The sequence below is a fragment of the Heptranchias perlo genome, chromosome 35 (genome assembly GCF_035084215.1).
Source record: "Heptranchias perlo isolate sHepPer1 chromosome 35, sHepPer1.hap1, whole genome shotgun sequence".
NCBI lineage: Eukaryota > Metazoa > Chordata > Chondrichthyes > Hexanchiformes > Hexanchidae > Heptranchias > Heptranchias perlo.
In genome coordinates this window covers 28,614,932-28,636,648 of record NC_090359.1, presented here as the reverse complement: position 1 = coordinate 28,636,648, position 21,717 = coordinate 28,614,932, and the positions used below count along the sequence as shown (strand labels likewise).

Genomic DNA, 21,717 nt, shown 5'->3' with positions numbered 1-21,717 from the left:
CCGGGGCTAAAAGGGTTAAATTACGAGGACAGGTTGCACAGACTGGGCTCGTATTCCCTCGAGTGTAGAAGATTAAGGGGTGATCTAATTGAGGTGTTTGAGATGATTAAAGGATTTGATAGGGTCGATAGAGAGAAACTATTTCCTCTGGTGGGGGGAGTCCAGAACAAGGGGGTAGAACCTTAAAATTAGAGCCAGGCCGTTCAGGGGTGATGTCAGGAAGCACTTCTTCACACAAAGGGGAGTGGGAATCTGGAACTCTCTCCCCCAAAAAGCTGGTGAGGCTGGGGGTCAATTGAAAATTTCAAAACTGAGATTGATGGATTTTTGTTGGGTGAGAGGATTAAGGGTTACAGAACCAAGGCGGGTAAATAGAGTTAAGATACAGATCAGCCATGATCTAATTGAATGGTGGAACAGGCTCGAGGGGCTGAATGGCCTCCTCCTGTTCCTGTGTGACAGGCTCGAGGGGCTGAATGGCCTCCTCCTGTTCCTCTGTTCCTAGATGGGTTGAGGTAGGAGAGGAGACACTATTCCAGTGGATACCCAAAACATGGAAACACAGGAAACTCCGGTGTGATTTTCTCCCTGGACCATTGGCGGAGAAACAGTGTGTAACTCAACATGTAGAAATCATAGGCTGACATACCCAGGGCTTTACTTACAAAGAAATGGTGAGATTAGTTGAAATGATTAATGAGATACGGAGAGGGAGTGTTTGTGAAAATGAAAGAGAAATTGAAACCAATGCTTGTTGGGGAGATTCCAGCTGACAGGCCCCAGGAGCTGGAGGGAACGAGGGCTTCTGACCGTCCTCTGCTCTCCGCCTGCTCGGCTCTGAAGGATCCCCAATCACGGAATGAGCAACCCGAGAAACAAGGCTTTCTTCCAGAGGAACGGTGAGTTTCTGAGAGCCCATCGGGACTGGGACCCGACAGGGAGGCTGAGTAGAGAAAGGAGCATTTCAATCGGTGACTGGACGGGGCCTTGTCGGGCTGAGGGAGTTCCCCACTTACTCAGATCAGCAAGTTCTTATTTTGTTTCAGTTGTATTAATCCTCTGTTGACCAGTCGCGTTCCTGCATCGACAAGTTGCTCTTCAACTGGGAGAGCAAGACATTCCAGCCCCTGACCCCTCGATCCGCCTCGGTCCTGAGAGTGGGGCATCACAGTCCCTGCTGCACCTGCCCTGGGAGTGTTTGATGGGACAGTGTAGAGGGAGCTTTACTCTGTATCTAACCCTGTACCTGCCCTGGGAGTGTTTGATGGGACAGTGTAGAGGGAGCTTTACTCTGTATCTAACCCGTGCTGTACCTGCCCTGGGAGTGTTTGATGGGACAGTGTAGAGGGAGCTTTACTCTGTATCTAACCCTGTACCTGCCCTGGGAGTGTTTGATGGGACAGTGTAGAGGGAGCTTTACTCTGTATCTAACCTGTGCTGTACCTGCCCTGGGAATGTTTGATGGGACAGTGTAGAGGGAGCTTTACTCTGTATCTAACCCTGTACCTGCCCTGGGAGTGTTTGATGGGACAGTGTAGAGGGAGCTTTACTCTGTATCTAATCCGTGCTGTACCTGCCCTGGGAGTGTTTGATGGGACAGTGTAGAGGGAGCTTTACTCTGTATCTAACCCTGTACCTGCCCTGGGAGTGTTTGATGGGACAGTGTAGAGGGAGCTTTACTCTGTATCTAACCCTGTACCTGCCCTGGGAGTGTTTGATGGGACAGTGTAGAGGGAGCTTTACTCTGTATTAACAGAAAAATGTCTTTCTCCCTTCAGTTCTGGATCAGGACAAGCTTGCTCCAATACCATGTGGGCACTTTGTGAACCCGGATAGTCTGAAAGTGTGGTACAAATCGCTGCTCGACAAGGTTTGTGTAACAAAAACATCATGTTTTGTCTGTGCTGAATTTTTAAACTTATATTTTGCACTGGATGAATCAGCCTGTAATGGATTAAAACAGGATTACAGACAATAAAACATCAGCGCAGTCCCAGACAAGTTGACTACAGTGATCTTCATAACGACAAATTCATAAAACCGAAGGCAGTATACGTTCGAGTATCAATCGGTGTGAGCTTTCCATACACTGACCGCAGCTGTATTCCCAACTGTGAAAGGATGCCTTCTCTCTCCATTCACCGTCTCTCGGTCCCTCTGTTTATTATATCACCCTCCATTCACAGACTCTCTCTCTCTCTCCATTCACAGACTCCCTCCCTCTCTCCATTCACACACTCTCTCTCTCTCCATTCACAGACTCTCCCTCTCTCCATTCACAGACTCTCTCTCTCCATTCACAGACTCTCCCTCTCTCCATTCACACACTCTCTCCCTCTCTCCATTCACACACTCTCTCTCTCCATTCACAGACTCTCCCTCTCTCCATTCACACTCTCTCTCTCTCTCTCTCCATTCACAGACTCTCTCTCTCTCTCCATTCACAGACTCTCCCTCTCTCTCCATTCACACACTCTCTCTCTCTCTCTCCATTCACACACTCTCTCTCCCTCCATTCACAGACTCTCCCTCTCTCCATTCACACTCTCTCTCTCTCTCTCTCCATTCACAGACTCTCTCTCTCTCTCCATTCACAGACTCTCCCTCTCTCTCCATTCACACACTCTCTCTCTCTCTCTCCCCATTCACAGACTCTCCCTCTCTCCATTCACACTCCCTCTCTCTCTCTCCATTCACAGACTCTCTCTCTCTCTCTCCATTCACAGACTCTCCTTCTCTCTCCATTCACACACTCTCTCTCTCTCTCTCCATTCACACACACTCTCTCTCTCCATTCACACACTCTCTCTCTCTCCATTCACAGACTCTCCCTCTCTCCATTCACACACTCTCTCTCTCTCCATTCACACACTCTCTCTCTCTCCATTCACACACTCTCTCTCTCTCCATTCACACACTCTCTCTCTCTCCATTCACAGACTCTCCCTCTCTCCATTCACAGACTCTCTCTCTCTCCATTCACACACTCTCTCTCTCCATTCACAGACTCTCTCTCTCCATTCACAGACTCTCCCTCTCTCCATTCACACACTCTCTCCCTCTCTCCATTCACACACTCTCTCTCTCCATTCACACACTCTCTCTCTCTCCATTCACAGACTCTCCCTCTCTCCATTCACAGACTCTCCCTCTCTCCATTCACACACTCTCTCTCTCTCTCCATTCACACACTCTCTCTCTCCATTCACAGACTCTCCCTCTCTCCATTCACAGACTCTCCCTCTCTCCATTCACACACTCTCTCTCTCTCCATTCACAGACTCTCTCTCTCTCTCTCCATTCACAGACTCTCCCTCTCTCCATTCACACACTCTCTCTCTCTCCATTCACACACTCTCTCTCTCCATTCACAGACTCTCCCTCTCTCCATTCACACTCTCTCTCTCTCCATTCACACACTCTCCCTCTCTCCATTCACAGACTCTCCCTCTCTCCATTCACACACTCTCTCTCTCTCCATTCACAGACTCTCTCTCTCTCTCCATTCACAGACTCTCTCTCTCTCTCCATTCACACACTCTCCCTCTTTCCATTCACACTCTCTCCCTCTCTCCATTCACAGACTCTCCCTCTCTCCATTCACACACTCTCCCTCTCTCCATTCACACACTCCATCTCTCCATTCACACTCTCCCTCTCTCCATTCACACACTCTCCCTCTCTCCATTCACAGACTCTCCCTCTCTCCATTCACACACTCTCCCTCTCTCCATTCACACACTCTCTCTCCCTCCATTCACACACTCTCTCTCTCCATTCACAGACTCTCCCTCTCTCCATTCACACACTCTCCCTCTCTCCATTCACACACTCCATCTCTCCATTCACACTCTCCCTCTCTCCATTCACACACTCCATCTCTCCATTCACACTCTCCCTCTCTCCATTCACACACTTTCTCTCTCTCCATTCACACACTCTCCCTCTCTCCATTCACACACTCTCCCTCTCTCCATTCACAGACTCTTTCCCTCTCTCCATTCACACACTCTCCCTCTCTCCATTCACACACTCTCTCTCTCTCTCCATTCACAGACTCTCCCTCTCTCCATTCACACACTCTCTCCCTCTCTCCATTCACAGACTCTCCCTCTCTCCATTCACAGACTCTCTCTCTCTCTCCATTCACACACTCTCTCTCTCTCCATTCACAGACTCTCTCTCTCTCTCCATTCACACACTCTCCCTCTCTCCATTCACAGACTCTCCCTCTCTCCATTCACAGACTCTCCCTCTCTCCATTCACACTCTCTCTCTCTCCATTCACACACTCTCCCTCTCTCCATTCACAGACTCTCCCTCTCTCCATTCACACACTCTCTCTCTCTCCATTCACAGACTCTCTCTCTCTCTCCATTCACAGACTCTCTCTCTCTCTCCATTCACACACTCTCCCTCTTTCCATTCACACTCTCTCCCTCTCTCCATTCACAGACTCTCCCTCTCTCCATTCACACACTCTCCCTCTCTCCATTCACACACTCCATCTCTCCATTCACACTCTCCCTCTCTCCATTCACACACTCTCCCTCTCTCCATTCACAGACTCTCCCTCTCTCCATTCACACACTCTCCCTCTCTCCATTCACACACTCTCTCTCCCTCCATTCACACACTCTCTCTCTCCATTCACAGACTCTCCCTCTCTCCATTCACACACTCTCCCTCTCTCCATTCACACACTCCATCTCTCCATTCACACTCTCCCTCTCTCCATTCACACACTCCATCTCTCCATTCACACTCTCCCTCTCTCCATTCACACACTTTCTCTCTCTCCATTCACACACTCTCCCTCTCTCCATTCACACACTCTCCCTCTCTCCATTCACAGACTCTTTCCCTCTCTCCATTCACACACTCTCCCTCTCTCCATTCACACACTCTCTCTCTCTCTCCATTCACAGACTCTCCCTCTCTCCATTCACACACTCTCTCCCTCTCTCCATTCACAGACTCTCCCTCTCTCCATTCACAGACTCTCTCTCTCTCTCCATTCACACACTCTCTCTCTCTCCATTCACAGACTCTCTCTCTCTCTCCATTCACACACTCTCCCTCTCTCCATTCACAGACTCTCCCTCTCTCCATTCACAGACTCTCTCTCTCTCTCCATTCACACACTCTCTCTCTCTCCATTCACAGACTCTCTCTCTCTCTCCATTCACACACTCTCTCTCTCTCCATTCACAGACTCTCCCTCTCTCCATTCACACACTCTCCCTCTCTCCATTCACAGACTCTCTCTCTCTCTCCATTCACACACTCTCCCTCTCTCCATTCACAGACTCTCTCTCTCTCTCCATTCACACACTCTCTCTCTCTCCATTCACACACTCTCCCTCTCTCCATTCACACACTCTCCCTCTCTCCATTCACAGACTCTCTCTCTCTCTCCATTCACACACTCTCCCTCTCTCCATTCACAGACTCTCTCTCTCTCTCCATTCACACACTCTCTCTCTCTCCATTCACAGACTCTCTCTCTCTCTCCATTCACAGACTCTCCCTCTCTCCATTCACACTCTCTCCCTCTCTCCATTCACAGACTCTCCCGCTCTCCATTCACACACTCTCTCTCTCCATTCACACTCTCTCCCTCTCTCCATTCACAGACTCTCTCCCTCTCTCCATTCACACACTCTCCCTCTCTCCATTCACAGACTCTCTCTCTCCATTCACAGACTCTCTCTCTCTCTCCATTCACACACTCTCCCTCTCTCCATTCACACACTCTCTCTCTCTCCATTCACAGACTCTCCCTCTCTCCATTCACACACTCTCCCTCTCTCCATTCACAGACTCTCTCTCTCCATTCACAGACTCTCTCTCTCTCTCCATTCACACACTCTCCCTCTCTCCATTCACACACTCTCTCTCTCTCCATTCACACACTCTCCCTCTCTCCATTCACAGACTCTCCCTCTCTCCATTCACACACTCTCTCTCTCTCTCCATTCACAGACTCTCCCTCTCTCCATTCACACACTCTCTCCCTCTCTCCATTCACAGACTCTCCCTCTCTCCATTCACACACTCTCTCTCTCCATTCACACTCTCTCCCTCTCTCCATTCACAGACTCTCTCCCTCTCTCCATTCACACACTCTCCCTCTCTCCATTCACAGACTCTCTCTCTCCATTCACACTCTCTCTCTCTCTCTCCATTCACACACTCTCCCTCTCTCCATTCACAGACTCTCCCTCTCTCCATTCACAGACTCTCTCCCTCTCTCCATTCACAGACTCTCCCTCTCTCCATTCACACACTCTCTCCCTCTCTCCATTCACACTCTCTCCCTCTCTCCATTCACAGACTCTCTCTCTCCATTCACAGACTCTCTCTCTCTCTCTCCATTCACACACTCTCTCTCTCTTCATTCACAGACTCCCTCTCTCTCTCTCTCCATTCACACACTCTCTCTCTCCATTCACAGACTCTCTCTCTCCATTCACACACTCTCTCTCTCCATTCACAGACTCTCTCTCTCCATTCACACACTCTCTCTCTCCATTCACAGACTCTCTCTCTCTCCATTCACAGACTCTCTCTCTCCCTCTCTCCATTCACAGACTCTCTCTCTCTCCATTCACACACTCTCTCTCTCCATTCACACACTCTCTCTGCATTCACAGACTCTCTGTCCCTCTCTCCATTCAAGACTCTCCCTCTCTCTCTCTCCATTCACACACTCTCCCTCTCTTCATTCACAGACTCCCTCTCTCTCTCCATTCACACACTCTCTCTCTCTCCATTCACACTCTCTCTCTCTCTACATTCACAGACTCTCTCTCTCTCCATTCACACACTCCCTCTCTCCATTCACAGACTCTCTCCCTCTCTCCATTCACACACTCTCCCTCTCCATTCACACACTCTCTCTCTCCATTCACACACACTCTCCATTCACACACTCTCTCTCTCTCCATTCACTGACTCTCTCTCTCCCTCTCTCCATTCACAGACTCTCTCTCTCTCCATTCACACACTCTCTCACTCCATTCACACACTCTCTCTCTCCATTCATACACACTCTCCATTCACACACTCTGCCTCTCTCTATTCACAGACTCTCTCTCTCTCCATTCACACACTCTCTCACTCCATTCACACACTCTCTCTCTCTCCATTCACTGACTCTCTCTCTCCCTCTCTCCATTCACAGACTCTCTCCCTCTCTCCATTCACAGACTCTCCCTCTCTCCATTCACACACACTCTCTCTCTCTCCATTCACTCTCTCTCTCTCTCTCCATTCACACTCTCTCCCTCTCCATTCACAGACTCTCTCTCTCTCCATTCACAGACTCTCTCTCTCACCATTCACAGACTCTCCTTCTCTCCATTCACAGACTCTCTCTTTCCCTCTCTCCATTCACAGACTCTCTCTCTCTCCATTCACAGACTCTCTCCCTCTCTCCATTCACACTCTCCCTCTCTCTCTCCATTCATAGACTCTCCCTCTCTCCATTCACACACTCTCCCTCTCTCCATTCACACTCTCCCTCTCTCCATTCACACACTCTCCCTCTCTCCATTCACACTCTCCCTCTCTCCATTCACACTCTCTCTCTCTCCATTCACACACTCTCCCTCTCTCCATTCACACTCTCCCTCTCTCCATTCACACTCTCTCTCTCTCCATTCACACACTCTCCCTCTCTCCATTCACACTCTCTCTCTCTCCATTCACACTCTCTCCCTCTCCATTCCCAGACTCTCCTTCTCTCCATTCAGAGACTCTCTCTCTCTCCCTCTCTCCATTCACAGACTCTCTCTCTCTCCATTCACAGACTCTCTCTCTCCATTCACAGACTCTCTCTCTCTCCATTCACACACTCTCTCTTTCCATTCACAGACTCTCCCTCTCTCCATTCACAGACTCTCCCTCTCTCCATTCACACACTCTCTCTCTCTCTCCATTCACAGACTCTCCCTCTCTCCATTCACAGACTCTTTCCCTCTCTCCATTCACACACTCTCCCTCTCTCCATTCACAGACTCTCTCCCTCTCTCCATTCACACACTCTCTCTCTCTCTCCATTTACACACTCTCTCTCTCTCTCCATTCACAGACTCTCCCTCTCTCCATTCACACACACTCTCTCTCCCTCTCTCCATTCACAGACTCTCTCTCCCTCTCTCCATTCACACACTCTCCCTCTCTCCATTCACAGACTCTCTCCCTCTCTCCATTCACAGACTCTCCCTCTCTCCATTCACACACACTCTCTCTCTCTCCATTCACTCTCTCTCTCTCTCTCCATTCACACTCTCTCCCTCTCCATTCACAGACTCTCTCTCTCTCCATTCACAGACTCTCTCTCTCACCATTCACAGACTCTCCTTCTCTCCATTCACAGACTCTCTCTTTCCCTCTCTCCATTCACAGACTCTCTCTCTCTCCATTCACAGACTCTCTCCCTCTCTCCATTCACACTCTCCCTCTCTCTCTCCATTCATAGACTCTCCCTCTCTCCATTCACACACTCTCCCTCTCTCCATTCACACTCTCCCTCTCTCCATTCACACTCTCCCTCTCTCCATTCACACACTCTCCCTCTCTCCATTCACACTCTCCCTCTCTCCATTCACACTCTCTCTCTCTCCATTCACACACTCTCCCTCTCTCCATTCACACTCTCCCTCTCTCCATTCACACTCTCTCTCTCTCCATTCACACACTCTCCCTCTCTCCATTCACACTCTCTCTCTCTCCATTCACACACTCTCTCTCTCCATTCACACTCTCTCCCTCTCCATTCCCAGACTCTCCTTCTCTCCATTCAGAGACTCTCTCTCTCTCCCTCTCTCCATTCACAGACTCTCTCTCTCTCCATTCACAGACTCTCTCTCTCCATTCACAGACTCTCTCTCTCTCCATTCACACACTCTCTCTTTCCATTCACAGACTCTCCCTCTCTCCATTCACAGACTCTCCCTCTCTCCATTCACACACTCTCTCTCTCTCTCCATTCACAGACTCTCCCTCTCTCCATTCACAGACTCTTTCCCTCTCTCCATTCACACACTCTCCCTCTCTCCATTCACAGACTCTCTCCCTCTCTCCATTCACACACTCTCTCTCTCTCTCCATTTACACACTCTCTCTCTCTCTCCATTCACAGACTCTCCCTCTCTCCATTCACACACACTCTCTCTCCCTCTCTCCATTCACAGACTCTCTCTCCCTCTCTCCATTCACACACTCTCCCTCTCTCCATCCACAGACTCTCTCCCTCTCTCCATTCACAGACTCTCTCTCTCTCTCCATTCACACACTCTCTCTCTCCATTCACACACACTCTCTCTCCCTCTCTCCATTCACACACTCTCCCTCTCTCCATTCACACACTCTCTCTCTCTCTCCATTCACAGACTCTCCCTCTCTCCATTCACAGACTCTCTCCCTCTCTCCATTCACAGACTCTCCCTCTCTCCATTCACACACTCTCTCCCTCTCTCCATTCACACACTCTCCCTCTCTCCATTCACACACTCTCCCTCTCTCCATTCACAGACTCTCTCCCTCTCTCCATTCAGACTCTCCCTCTCTCCATTCACACACTCTCTCTCTCTCTCCATTCACACACTCTCTCCCTCTCTCCATTCACACTCTCTCCCTCTCTCCATTCACACACTCTCCCTCTCTCCATTCACAGACTCTCTCCCTCTCTCCATTCACACACTCTCTCCCTCTCTCCATTCACACTCTCTCCCTCTCTCCATTCACAGACTCTCTCTCTCCATTCACAGACTCTCTCTCTCTCTCCATTCACACACTCTCTCTCTCTTCATTCACAGACTCACTCTCTCTCTCTCTCCATTCACACACTCTCTCTCTCCATTCACAGACTCTCTCTCCCTCCATTCACACACTCTCTCTCTCCATTCACAGACTCTCTCTCTCCATTCACACACTCTCTCTCTCCATTCACAGACTCTCTCTCTCTCCATTCACAGACTCTCTCTCTCCCTCTCTCCATTCACAGACTCTCTCTCTCTCCATTCACACACTCTCTCTCTCCATTCACACACTCTCTCTGCATTCACAGACTCTCTGTCCCTCTCTCCATTCACAGACTCTCCCTCTCTCTCTCTCCATTCACACACTCTCCCTCTCTTCATTCACAGACTCCCTCTCTCTCTCCATTCACACACTCTCTCTCTCTCCATTCACACTCTCTCTCTCTACATTCACAGACTCTCTCTCTCTCCATTCACACACTCCTTCTCTCCATTCACAGACTCTCTCCCTCTCTCCATTCACACACTCTCCCTCTCCATTCACACACTCTCTCTCTCCATTCACACACACTCTCCATTCACACACTCTCTCTCTCTCCATTCACTGACTCTCTCACTCCCTCTCTCCATTCACAGACTCTCTCTCTCTCCATTCACACACTCTCTCACTCCATTCACACACTCTCTCTCTCCATTCACACACACTCTCCATTCACACACTCTGCCTCTCTCTATTCACAGACTCTCTCTCTCTCCATTCACACACTCTCTCTCTCTCCATTCACTGACTCTCTCTCTCCCTCTCTCCATTCACAGACTCTCTCCCTCTCTCCATTCACAGACTCTCCCTCTCTCCATTCACACACACTCTCTCTCTCTCCATTCACTCTCTCTCTCTCTCTCCATTCACAGACTCTCTCTCTCACCATTCACAGACTCTCCTTCTCTCCATTCACAGACTCTCTCTCTCTCCATTCACACACTCTCCCTCTCTCTCTCCATTCATAGACTCTCCCTCTCTCCATTCACACACTCTCCCTCTCTCCATTCACACTCTCCCTCTCTCCATTCACACACTCTCCCTCTCTCCATTCACACTCTCCCTCTCTCCATTCACACTCTCTCTCTCTCCATTCACACTCTCTCTCTCTCCATTCACACTCTCTCCCTCTCCATTCCCAGACTCTCCCTCTCCCCATTCACAGACTCTCTCTCTCCATTCACTGACTCTCTCTCTCCCTCTCTCCATTCACACACACTCTCTCTCTCTCTCCATTCACTCTCTCTCTCTCTCTCCATTCACACTCTCTCTCCCCATTCACAGACTCTCTCCCTCTCTCCATTCACAGACTCTCTCTCTCCATTCACTGACTCTCTCTCTCCCTCTCTCCATTCACAGACTCTCCCTCTCTCCATTCACACACACTCTCTCTCTCTCCATTCACTCTCTCTCTCTCTCTCTCCATTCACACTCTCTCTCTCCATTCACACACTCTCTCTCTCCATTCACACTCTCTCCCTCTCCATTCACAGACTCTCTCTCTCTCCATTCACAGACTCTCTCTCTCACCATTCACAGACTCTCCTTCTCTCCATTCACAGACTCTCTCTTTCCCTCTCTCCATTCACAGACTCTCTCTCTCCCTCTCTCCATTCACAGACTCTCTCTCTCTCCATTCACAGACTCTCTCCCTCTCTCCATTCACACTCTCTCTCTCTCTCCATTCACAGACTCTCTCTCTCTCCATTCACGCACTCTCCCTCTCTCTCTCCATTCATAGACTCTCCCTCTCTCCATTCACACACTCTCCCTCTCTCCATTCACACTCTCCCTCTCTCCATTCACACTCTCCCTCTCTCCATTCACACACTCTCCCTCTCTCCATTCATACTCTCCCTCTCTCCATTCACACACTCTCTCTCTCCATTCACACACTCTCCCTCTCTCCATTCACACTCTCTCTCTCTCCATTCACACTCTCTCTCTCTCCATTCACACTCTCCCTCTCTCCATTCACACACTCTCTCTCTCCATTCACACACTCTCCCTCTCTCCATTCACACTCTCCCTCTCTCCATTCACACACTCTCTCTCTCCATTCACACACTCTCCCTCTCTCCATTCACACTCTCTCTCTCTCCATTCACACTCTCCCTCTCTCCATTCACACTCTCCCTCTCTCCATTCACACACTCTCTCTCCATTCACACACTCTCCCTCTCTCCATTCACACTCTCTATCTCTCCATTCACACTCTCCCTCTCTCCATTCACACACTCTCCCTCTCTCCATTCACACTCTCTCCCTCTCCATTCCCAGACTCTTCCCCTCTCTCCATTCACACTCTCCCTCTCTCCATTCACACACTCTCTCTCTCCATTCACACTCTCCCTCTCTCCATTCACACACTCTCTCTCTCCATTCACACACTCTCCCTCTCTCCATTCACACTCTCTCTCTCTCCATTCACACTCTCCCTCTCTCCATTCACACTCTCCCTCTCTCCATTCACACTCTCCCCCTCTCCATTCACACTCTCCCTCTCTCCATTCACACTCTCCCTCTCTCCATTCACACACTCTCTCTCTCCATTCACACTCTCCCTCTCTCCATTCACGCACTCTCCCTCTCTCTCTCCATTCATAGACTCTCCCTCTCTCCATTCACACACTCTCTCTCTCCATTCACACACTCTCCCTCTCTCCATTCACACTCTCCCTCTCTCCATTCACACTCTCCCTCTCTCCATTCACACTCTCCCTCTCTCCATTCACACTCTCCCTCTCTCCATTCACACTCTCCCTCTCTCCATTCACACTCTCCCTCTCTCCATTCACACACTCTCTCTCTCCATTCACAGACTCTCCCTCTCTCCATTCACACACTCTCTCTCTCCATTCACACTCTCTCTCTCTCCATTCACAGACTCTCCCTCTCTCCATTCACACTCTCTCTCTCTCCATTCACACTCTCCCTCTCTCCATTCACACTCTCTCTCTCCATTCACACACTCTCCCTCTCCCCATTCACAGACTCTCCCTCTCTCCATTCACACTCTCCCTCTCTCCATTCACAGACTCTCCCTCTCTCCATTCACACACTCTCTCTCTCCATTCACACTCTCTCTCTCTCCATTCACACACTCTCTCTCTACATTCACAGACTCTCTCTCTCTCCATTCACACACTCTCTCTCTACATTCACAGACTCTCTCTCTCTCCATTCACACACTCTCCCTCTCCCCATTCACACACTCTCTCCATTCACACACTCTCTCTCTCAATTCACACACTCTCTGTCTCTCCATTCACACTCTCCCTCTCTCCATTCACACACTCCCCCTCTCTCCATTCACACTCTCTCTCCATTCACACTCTCCCTCTCTCCATTTACACACTCTCTCCATTCACACACTCTCTCTCCATTCACACACTCTCTCTCTCTCCATTCACACTCTCTCTCTCTCCATTCACACTCTCTCTCTCTCTCCATTCACACTCTCTCCCTCTCTCCATTCACACTCTCTCTCTCTCCATTCACACTCTCTCCCTCTCTCCATTCACACTCTCTCTCTCTCTCCATTCACAGACTCTCTCTCTCTCCATTCACACACTCTCTCTCTCCATTCACACACTCTCTCTCTCTCCATTCACACTCTCTCCCTCTCTCCATTCACACTCTCTCTCTCTCTCTCCATTCACACTCTCTCCCTCTCTCCATTCACACTCTCTCTCTCTCTCCATTCACACTCTCTCCCTCTCTCCATTCACACACTCTCTCTCTCCCCATTCACAGACTCTCCCCCTCTCCATTCACACTCACTCTCTCTCCATTCACAGACTCTCTCTCTCTCCATTCACACACTCTCTCTCTCCATTCACACAGTCTCTCTCTCCATTCACACACTCTCTCTCTCTCCATTCACACTCTCCCTCTCTCCATTCACACTCTCTCTCTCCATTCACACTCTCTCTCTCTCCATTCACAGACTCTCCCTCTCTCCATTCACAGACTCTCTCTCTCCATTCACACACTCTCTCTCTCCATTCACACACTCACTCTCTCTCCATTCACACACTCTCCCTCTCTCCATTCACACTCTCTCTCTCTCCATTCACAGACTCTCTCTCTCTCCATTCACACACTCTCTCTCTCCATTCACAGACTCTCCCTCTCTCCATTCACACACTCTCTCTCTCCATTCACACACTCTCTCTCTCCATTCACACACTCACTCTCTCTCCATTCACACACTCTCCCTCTCTCCATTCACACTCTCTCTCTCTCCATTCACAGACTCTCTCTCTCTCCATTCACACACTCTCTCTCTCCATTCACACACTCTCCCTCTCCCCATTCACACACTCTCTCTCTCCATTCACACACTCTCCCTCTCTCCATTCACACTCTCCATCTCTCCATTCACACTCTCCCTCTCTCCATTCACAGACTCTCCCTCTCTCCATTCACACTCTCCCTCTCTCCATTCACACTCTCCCTCTCTCCATTCACACACTCTCTCTCTCCATTCACACACACTCTCTCTCCATTCACACACTCTCCCTCTCCCCATTCACACACTCTCTCTCTCCATTCACACTCTCCCTCTCTCCATTCACACTCTCTCTCTCTCCATTCACACACTCTCTCTCTCTCCATTCACACTCTCCATCTCTCCATTCACACTCTCCCTCTCTCCATTCACAGACTCTCCCTCTCTCCATTCACACACTCTCTCTCCATTCACACACTCTCTCTCTCCATTCACACTCTCTCTCTCCATTCACACTCTCTCTCTCCCCATTCACACACTCTCTCTCCCCATTCACACACTCTCTCTCTCCATTCACACACTCTCTCTCTCAATTCACACACTCTCTCTCCCTCCATTCACACACTCTCTCCCTCCATTCACACACTCTCCCTCTCCCCATTCACAGACTCTCCCTCTCTCCATTCACACACTCTCCCTCTCTCCATTCACACTCTCTCTCTCTCCATTCACAGACTCTCTCTCACTCCATTCACACACTCTCTCTCTCCATTCACAGACTCTCCCTCTCTCCATTCACACACTCTCTCTCTCCATTCACACACTCTCTCTCTCCATTCACACACTCACTCTCTCTCCATTCACACACTCTCCCTCTCTCCATTCACACTCTCTCTCTCTCCATTCACAGACTCTCTCTCTCTCCATTCACACACTCTCTCTCTCCATTCACACACTCTCCCTCTCCCCATTCACACACTCTCTCTCTCCATTCACACACTCTCCCTCTCTCCATTCACACTCTCCATCTCTCCATTCACACTCTCCCTCTCTCCATTCACAGACTCTCCCTCTCTCCATTCACACTCTCCCTCTCTCCATTCACACTCTCCCTCTCTCCATTCACACACTCTCTCTCTCCATTCACACACACTCTCTCTCCATTCACACACTCTCCCTCTCCCCATTCACACACTCTCTCTCTCCATTCACACTCTCCCTCTCTCCATTCACACTCTCTCTCTCTCCATTCACACACTCTCTCTCTCTCCATTCACACTCTCCATCTCTCCATTCACACTCTCCCTCTCTCCATTCACAGACTCTCCCTCTCTCCATTCACACACTCTCTCTCTCCATTCACACTCTCTCTCTCTCCATTCACAGACTCTCCCTCTCTCCATTCACACTCTCTCTCTCTCCATTCACACTCTCCCTCTCTCCATTCACACTCTCTCTCTCCATTCACACACTCTCCCTCTCCCCATTCACAGACTCTCCCTCTCTCCATTCACACTATCCCTCTCTCCATTCACAGACTCTCCCTCTCTCCATTCACACACTCTCTCTCTCCATTCACACTCTCTCTCTCTCCATTCACACACTCTCTCTCTACATTCACAGACTCTCTCTCTCTCCATTCACACACTCTCTCTCTACATTCACAGACTCTCTCTCTCTCCATTCACACACTCTCCCTCTCCCCATTCACACACTCTCTCCATTCACACACTCTCTCTCTCAATTCACACACTCTCTGTCTCTCCATTCACACTCTCCCTCTCTCCATTCACACACTCTCTGTCTCTCCATTCACACTCTCTCTCTCTCCATTCACATACCCTCTCTCCATTCACACACTCCCCCTCTCTCCATTCACACTCTCTCTCCATTCACACTCTCCCTCTCTCCATTTACACACTCTCTCCATTCACACACTCTCTCTCCATTCACACACTCTCTCTCTCTCCATTCACACTCTCTCTCTCTCCATTCACACTCTCTCTCTCTCTCCATTCACACTCTCTCCCTCTCTCCATTCACACTCTCTCTCTCTCTCCATTCACAGACTCTCTCTCTCTCCATTCACACACTCTCTCTCTCCATTCACACACTCTCTCTCTCTCCATTCACACTCTCTCCCTCTCTCCATTCACACTCTCTCTCTCTCTCCATTCACACTCTCTCCCTCTCTCCATTCACACTCTCTCTCTCTCTCCATTCACACTCTCTCCCTCTCTCCATTCACACACTCTCTCTCTCCCCATTCACAGACTCTCCCCCTCTCCATTCACACTCACACTCTCTCCATTCACAGACTCTCTCTCTCTCCATTCACACACTCTCTCTCTCCATTCACACAGTCTCTCTCTCCATTCACACACTCTCTCTCTCTCCATTCACACTCTCCCTCTCTCCATTCACACTCTCTCTCTCCATTCACACTCTCTCTCTCTCCATTCACAGACTCTCCCTCTCTCCATTCACAGACTCTCTCTCTCCATTCACACACTCTCTCTCTCCATTCACACACTCTCCCTCTCTCCATTCACACTCTCTCTCTCTCCATTCACAGACTCTCTCTCTCTCCATTCACACACTCTCTCTCTCCATTCACAGACTCTCCCTCTCTCCATTCACACACTCTCTCTCTCCATTCACACACTCTCTCTCTCCATTCACACACTCACTCTCTCTCCATTCACACACTCTCCCTCTCTCCATTCACACTCTCTCTCTCTCCATTCACAGACTCTCTCTCTCTCCATTCACACACTCTCTCTCTCCATTCACACACTCTCCCTCTCCCCATTCACACACTCTCTCTCTCCATTCACACACTCTCCCTCTCTCCATTCACACTCTCCATCTCTCCATTCACACTCTCCCTCTCTCCATTCACAGACTCTCCCTCTCTCCATTCACACTCTCCCTCTCTCCATTCACACTCTCCCTCTCTCCATTCACACACTCTCTCTCTCCATTCACACACACTCTCTCTCCATTCACACACTCTCCCTCTCCCCATTCACACACTCTCTCTCTCCATTCACACTCTCCCTCTCTCCATTCACACTCTCTCTCTCTCCATTCACACACTCTCTCTCTCTCCATTCACACTCTCCATCTCTCCATTCACACTCTCCCTCTCTCCATTCACAGACTCTCCCTCTCTCCATTCACACACTCTCTCTCCATTCACACACTCTCTCTCTCCATTCACACTCTCTCTCTCCATTCACACTCTCTCTCTCCCCATTCACACGCTCTCTCTCTCCATTCACACACTCTCTCTCTCAATTCACACACTCTCTCTCCCTCCATTCACACACTCTCTCCCTCCATTCACACACTCTCCCTCTCCCCATTCACAGACTCTCCCTCTCTCCATTCACACTCTCCATCTCTCCATTCACACTCTCCCTCTCTCCATTCACAGACTCTCCCTCTCTCCATTCACACTCTCTCTCTCTCCATTCACACACTCTCCCTCTCCCCATTCACACACTCTCTCTCTCCATTCACACTCTCCCTCTCTCCATTCACAGACTCTCCCTCTCTCCATTCACACACTCTCTCTCTCTCCATTCACACTCTCCCTCTCCCCATTCACAGACTCTCCCTCTCTCCATTCACACTCTCCATCTCTCCATTCACACTCTCCCTCTCTCCATTCACAGACTCTCCCTCTCTCCATTCACACTCTCCATCTCTCCATTCACACTCTCCCTCTCTCCATTCACACACTCTCTCTCCATTCACACACTCTCCCTCTCCCCATTCACACACTCTCTCTCTCCATTCACACTCTCCCTCTCTCCATTCACACACTCTCTCTCTCCATTCACATACACTCTCTCTCCATTCACACACTCTCTCTCTCCATTCACACACACTCTCTCTCCATTCACACTCTCTCCCTCTCTCCATTCACACTCTCCCTCTCTCCATTCACAGACTCTCTCTCTCCATTCACACACTCTCTCTCTCCATTCACACACTCCCTCTCTCCATTCACACTCTCCCTCTCTCCATTCCCTGTGTTTCATTGGTTGGGGGTCAGGACTCTGGCTTTTTTTGGTCACAGTCTGATTGGGTGACTTTGATCCAAACCCTGATCCTGATTCTCTCTCCTCAGGGATTCCGGTCCTTTCCGTGCACTATTTGCAATGACTCCCAGTTACCCTGGCAACTGGTGCGCCAGCTCATTAACCTGACCGAGGACGAGTGCCGGGAATATGAGGCCAAACTGCTCAGCATCTTTCGGGACCATTCCGATGATCTTCAGAAGGTAAGAGAGAGCCTTCCCTCTCTTTTACTGGGATCATTACCGACAATCAAAATTCATTCTGTGGCTACACAACTGGTCGGTGGGCCCGGCAAATAGAATCATAGAATCATAGAAGTTACAACGTGGAAACAGGCCCTTCGGCCCAACATGTCCATGTCGCCCAGTTTATACCACTAAGCTAGTCCCAATTGCCTGCACTTGGCCCATATCCCTCGATACCCATCTTCCCCATGTAACTGTCCAAATAATCTTTAACCTCTGGAAATGGGGTTTAAATCCAGGCCAAACCAATGGGGTGAAGGTTTCCTCTGTTGGGGGAAATGAGGGTGAAACGGGTGTGGGGCCTTCTTAACCCAAATCCCTTTCGACAATGAACTGCAGCCCAAACCTCCCACACAATCGGGGGCAGGTGGGGTGTCCCACTGGCCGGTGTGTGCGAAATAGAAATGGCCACTCTCCACAAACAGCGTAAAAGGGGAATTCAGGGGGCCCCCAAACCACCCGATCCCCTCCTTACCCCCCCAACCCCCACCCCACGCCCCACCGGTCAATGAGTTTATGAATGAACCAAAAAGACCAGCAAGATCCCAAGATTCATCCTGGGTCTGCCTTGAAATATCTCACCTCAGCCTGGGCAGAAAGTTGGAGGGCTGCAGTTATCCAGAGCGCGCCCGGGTCTGGAGAGAGAGAGAGGGAGAATCAGCCCAGGTCATCACTGCTCACCCAATGGACGGGTTGAGGCGAATGTTGGCATCCAGGCTCGACGCTCATTCTCTGAGCTCACTCGTGGTGAATGGTCACCTGGGTGAGGTGCGAGAGGTCACTTGGTGACCCCGCGACCCCGTACCCCAGCGAGAGCACCGAGGTGTCCAACTGACCAGGGATTTTAATTTGTTGAAGGAAGCACTTTCAATGGAACCACTCTGGGCTCATCGCAGGAGCAGCCGGCCTGTGACATGGTGTGCTGGCTCTTGGCTCCAGTAAAGTTTTAACATGTTTACATCATGTGTAGAGGGAGCTTTACTCTGTATCTAACCCGGGCTGTACCTGCCCTGGGAGTGTTTGATGGGACAGTGTAGAGGGAGCTTTACTCTGTATCTAACCCGGGCTGTACCTGCCCTGGGAGTGTGTGATGGGACAGTGTAGAGGGAGCTTTACTCTATATCTAACCCTGTACCTGCCCTGGGAGTGTTTGATGGGACAGTGTAGAGGGAGCTTTACTCTGTATCTAACCCGGGCTGTACCTGCCCTGGGAGTGTTTGATGGGACAGTGTAGAGGGAGCTTTACTCTGTATCTAACCCTGTACCTGCCCTGGGAGTGTTTGATGGGACAGTGTAGAGGGAGCTTTACTCTGTATCTAACCCATGCTGGTCTCCTTTGCCCTCATTGGTCTTTCAGTGCCCGAGGTGTAAGCGTTTGGTGCAGAGAATACCCAGGGAGAAACAGTGTGTGGAATGCCTAAGTTGCCCTGGATCGAGTGGGAAGGACTACAGGTTCTGCTGGGACTGCACGCAGGAATGGAAAGGGTCTGGAGACCACTGTGACAACAGAGACTGCAGTTCCGACACGCTGCTGATGACCTGCTCCATGATCGACTCGCCCCGCAGCTCTGTGCACCAGTGCCCCACTGTGCGGAGATGCCCCGACTGCAAGGAGCTCCTGGCTCACTGTGGGGGCTGTAAAAACATGATCTGCCCTTTCTGCGCCTGTCGCTTCTGTTACCGCTGTCTGCAGCGCACCCTGAACCACAACTCCTGCACCATTCAGGGTAACACCCGGGTCCTGTAACTACGCAGACCAACTTGGTCATAGACTCATACAGCACAGAAGGAGGCCATTCGGCCCATCGTGCCTGTGCTGGCTCTTTGAAAGATCTATCCAATTAGTCCCTCCCCTCCTGCTCTTTCCCCATAGCCCTGCAAATTTTTCCCCTTCAATTATTTATCCAATTCCCTTTTGAAAGTTATTATTGAATCTGCTCCCACCGCCCTTTCAGGCAGCGCATTCCAGATCAGAACAACTCGCTGCGTAAAAAAAATTCTCCTCATCTCCCCTCTGGTTCTTTTGCCAATTACCTTAAATCTGTGTCCTCTGGTTACCGACCCTCCTGCCCACTGGAAACAGTTTCTCCTTATTTACTCTCTCAAAACCCCTCATGATTTTGAACACCTCGATTAAATCTCCCCTTAACCTTCCCTGTTCTAAGGAGAACAATCCCAGCTTCTCCAGTCTCTCCACATAACTGAAGTCCCCCATCCCTGGGACCAGACCTTGAGGGGCAAAAAATAAATAATTAAAAACATAAAGTCCTCAGAATAATTAACAAACATTCAGGATCATAAAATCACAAGAGACTGTTTCCTTTGGGTTCTCTCCCGCTCCCTCCTCTCCTGAAGTTGCCAGTTCTTGCAGGGGGTATGGGGTTAGGGTTAGGGTTGGGGTTCCATGGGCATCCTCCCCAGGGGCCCACTCACTCATTCTACCCGACTCGTTTCGGATTTCCTCTCCTTGTTTGCTGTCAGCTGTGAACTCGATCAGTTCACGTCGAGCTCCTGAACCCAAATGTTGATTGAGCAAACAGTGAGCGGTCCCAACACCGACCCCTGGGGGAACCCCATTCAGCAGAGACTCCTCCCACAGACCTGGCTCCTTCAACACTTCGTACCCTGAGAGGGCAGACGGGGCCTCGGTTTAACGTCCCATCCAAAAGACGGCACCTCCGACAGTGCGGCGCTCCCTCAGTACTGACCCTCCGACAGTGCGGCGCTCCCTCAGTACTGACCCCCCCGACAGTGCGGCGCTCCCTCAGTACTGACCCTCCGACAGTGCAGCACTCCCTCAGTACTGCCCCTCCGACAGTGCGGCGCTCCCTCAGTACTGCCCCTCCGACAGTGCAGCGCTCCCTCAGTACTGACCCTCCGACAGTGCGGCGCTCCCTCAGTACTGCCCTGGGAGTGTCGGCCTGGATTATGGGGCTCGAGCCCATGTCCTCTTGACTCAGAGGTGCGAGTGAGACCCGGTGTTGGACAGCCTGCTAACCGAGGGTGAGGCACCATGTTGTGTTATTTTTCACATTTACGAGGGGTTAAAGTTAATTGAAATGTTTGAGTTTTTGCTTCTAACTGTCACTCGACATGCACTTCTTCTCTGCTAAATAAAGGGTTTATATCAGGCCTTGCCTCAGCAAAGTGTTTTCGGAGCATCTGCTGGAAGACGGGCAGAGGTTACAAGGGGGTCCCATCATCACAACCCCTTGCCCCCCGGAGGTTTACGCTCCTGTCTGATCAGAGTCTGGGCACGAGGGGCACATCTTTCAACACAAGACACGGAATCACTAACAGGAGTGATCAGCAGGCCGGAATCGAGTGTGTAAAACACTGACCC

General features: G+C 50.3%; 1 protein-coding gene across 1 annotated transcript; it reads left to right on the top strand.

The window, feature by feature from the left end:
* Window positions 1–735: 735 nt before the first annotated feature.
* On the top strand, window positions 736–21,506 carry LOC137302550 (uncharacterized). Its single transcript, XM_067972293.1, has 4 exons — window positions 736–899; window positions 1,779–1,870; window positions 18,180–18,332; window positions 19,732–21,506. The coding sequence occupies exons 1-4, from the start codon at window positions 860–862 to the stop codon at window positions 20,119–20,121; spliced, it is 675 nt and encodes a 224-aa protein (XP_067828394.1). The 5' UTR covers window positions 736–859; the 3' UTR covers window positions 20,122–21,506.
* Window positions 21,507–21,717: the final 211 nt, after the last annotated feature.

What these genes read in the sequence shown, in the direction of transcription:
- LOC137302550 (XM_067972293.1), top strand. Translation starts at nt 860, where the DNA reads ATGAGCAACCCGAGAAACAAGGCTTTCTTCCAGAGGAACG. An exon ending in GGCTTTCTTCCAGAGGAACG is followed by an intron (nt 900 to 1,778) that starts GTGAGTTTCTGA and finishes TTCTCCCTTCAG; the next exon opens with TTCTGGATCAGGACAAGCTT. An exon ending in ATTCCGATGATCTTCAGAAG is followed by an intron (nt 18,333 to 19,731) that starts GTAAGAGAGAGC and finishes TTGGTCTTTCAG; the next exon opens with TGCCCGAGGTGTAAGCGTTT.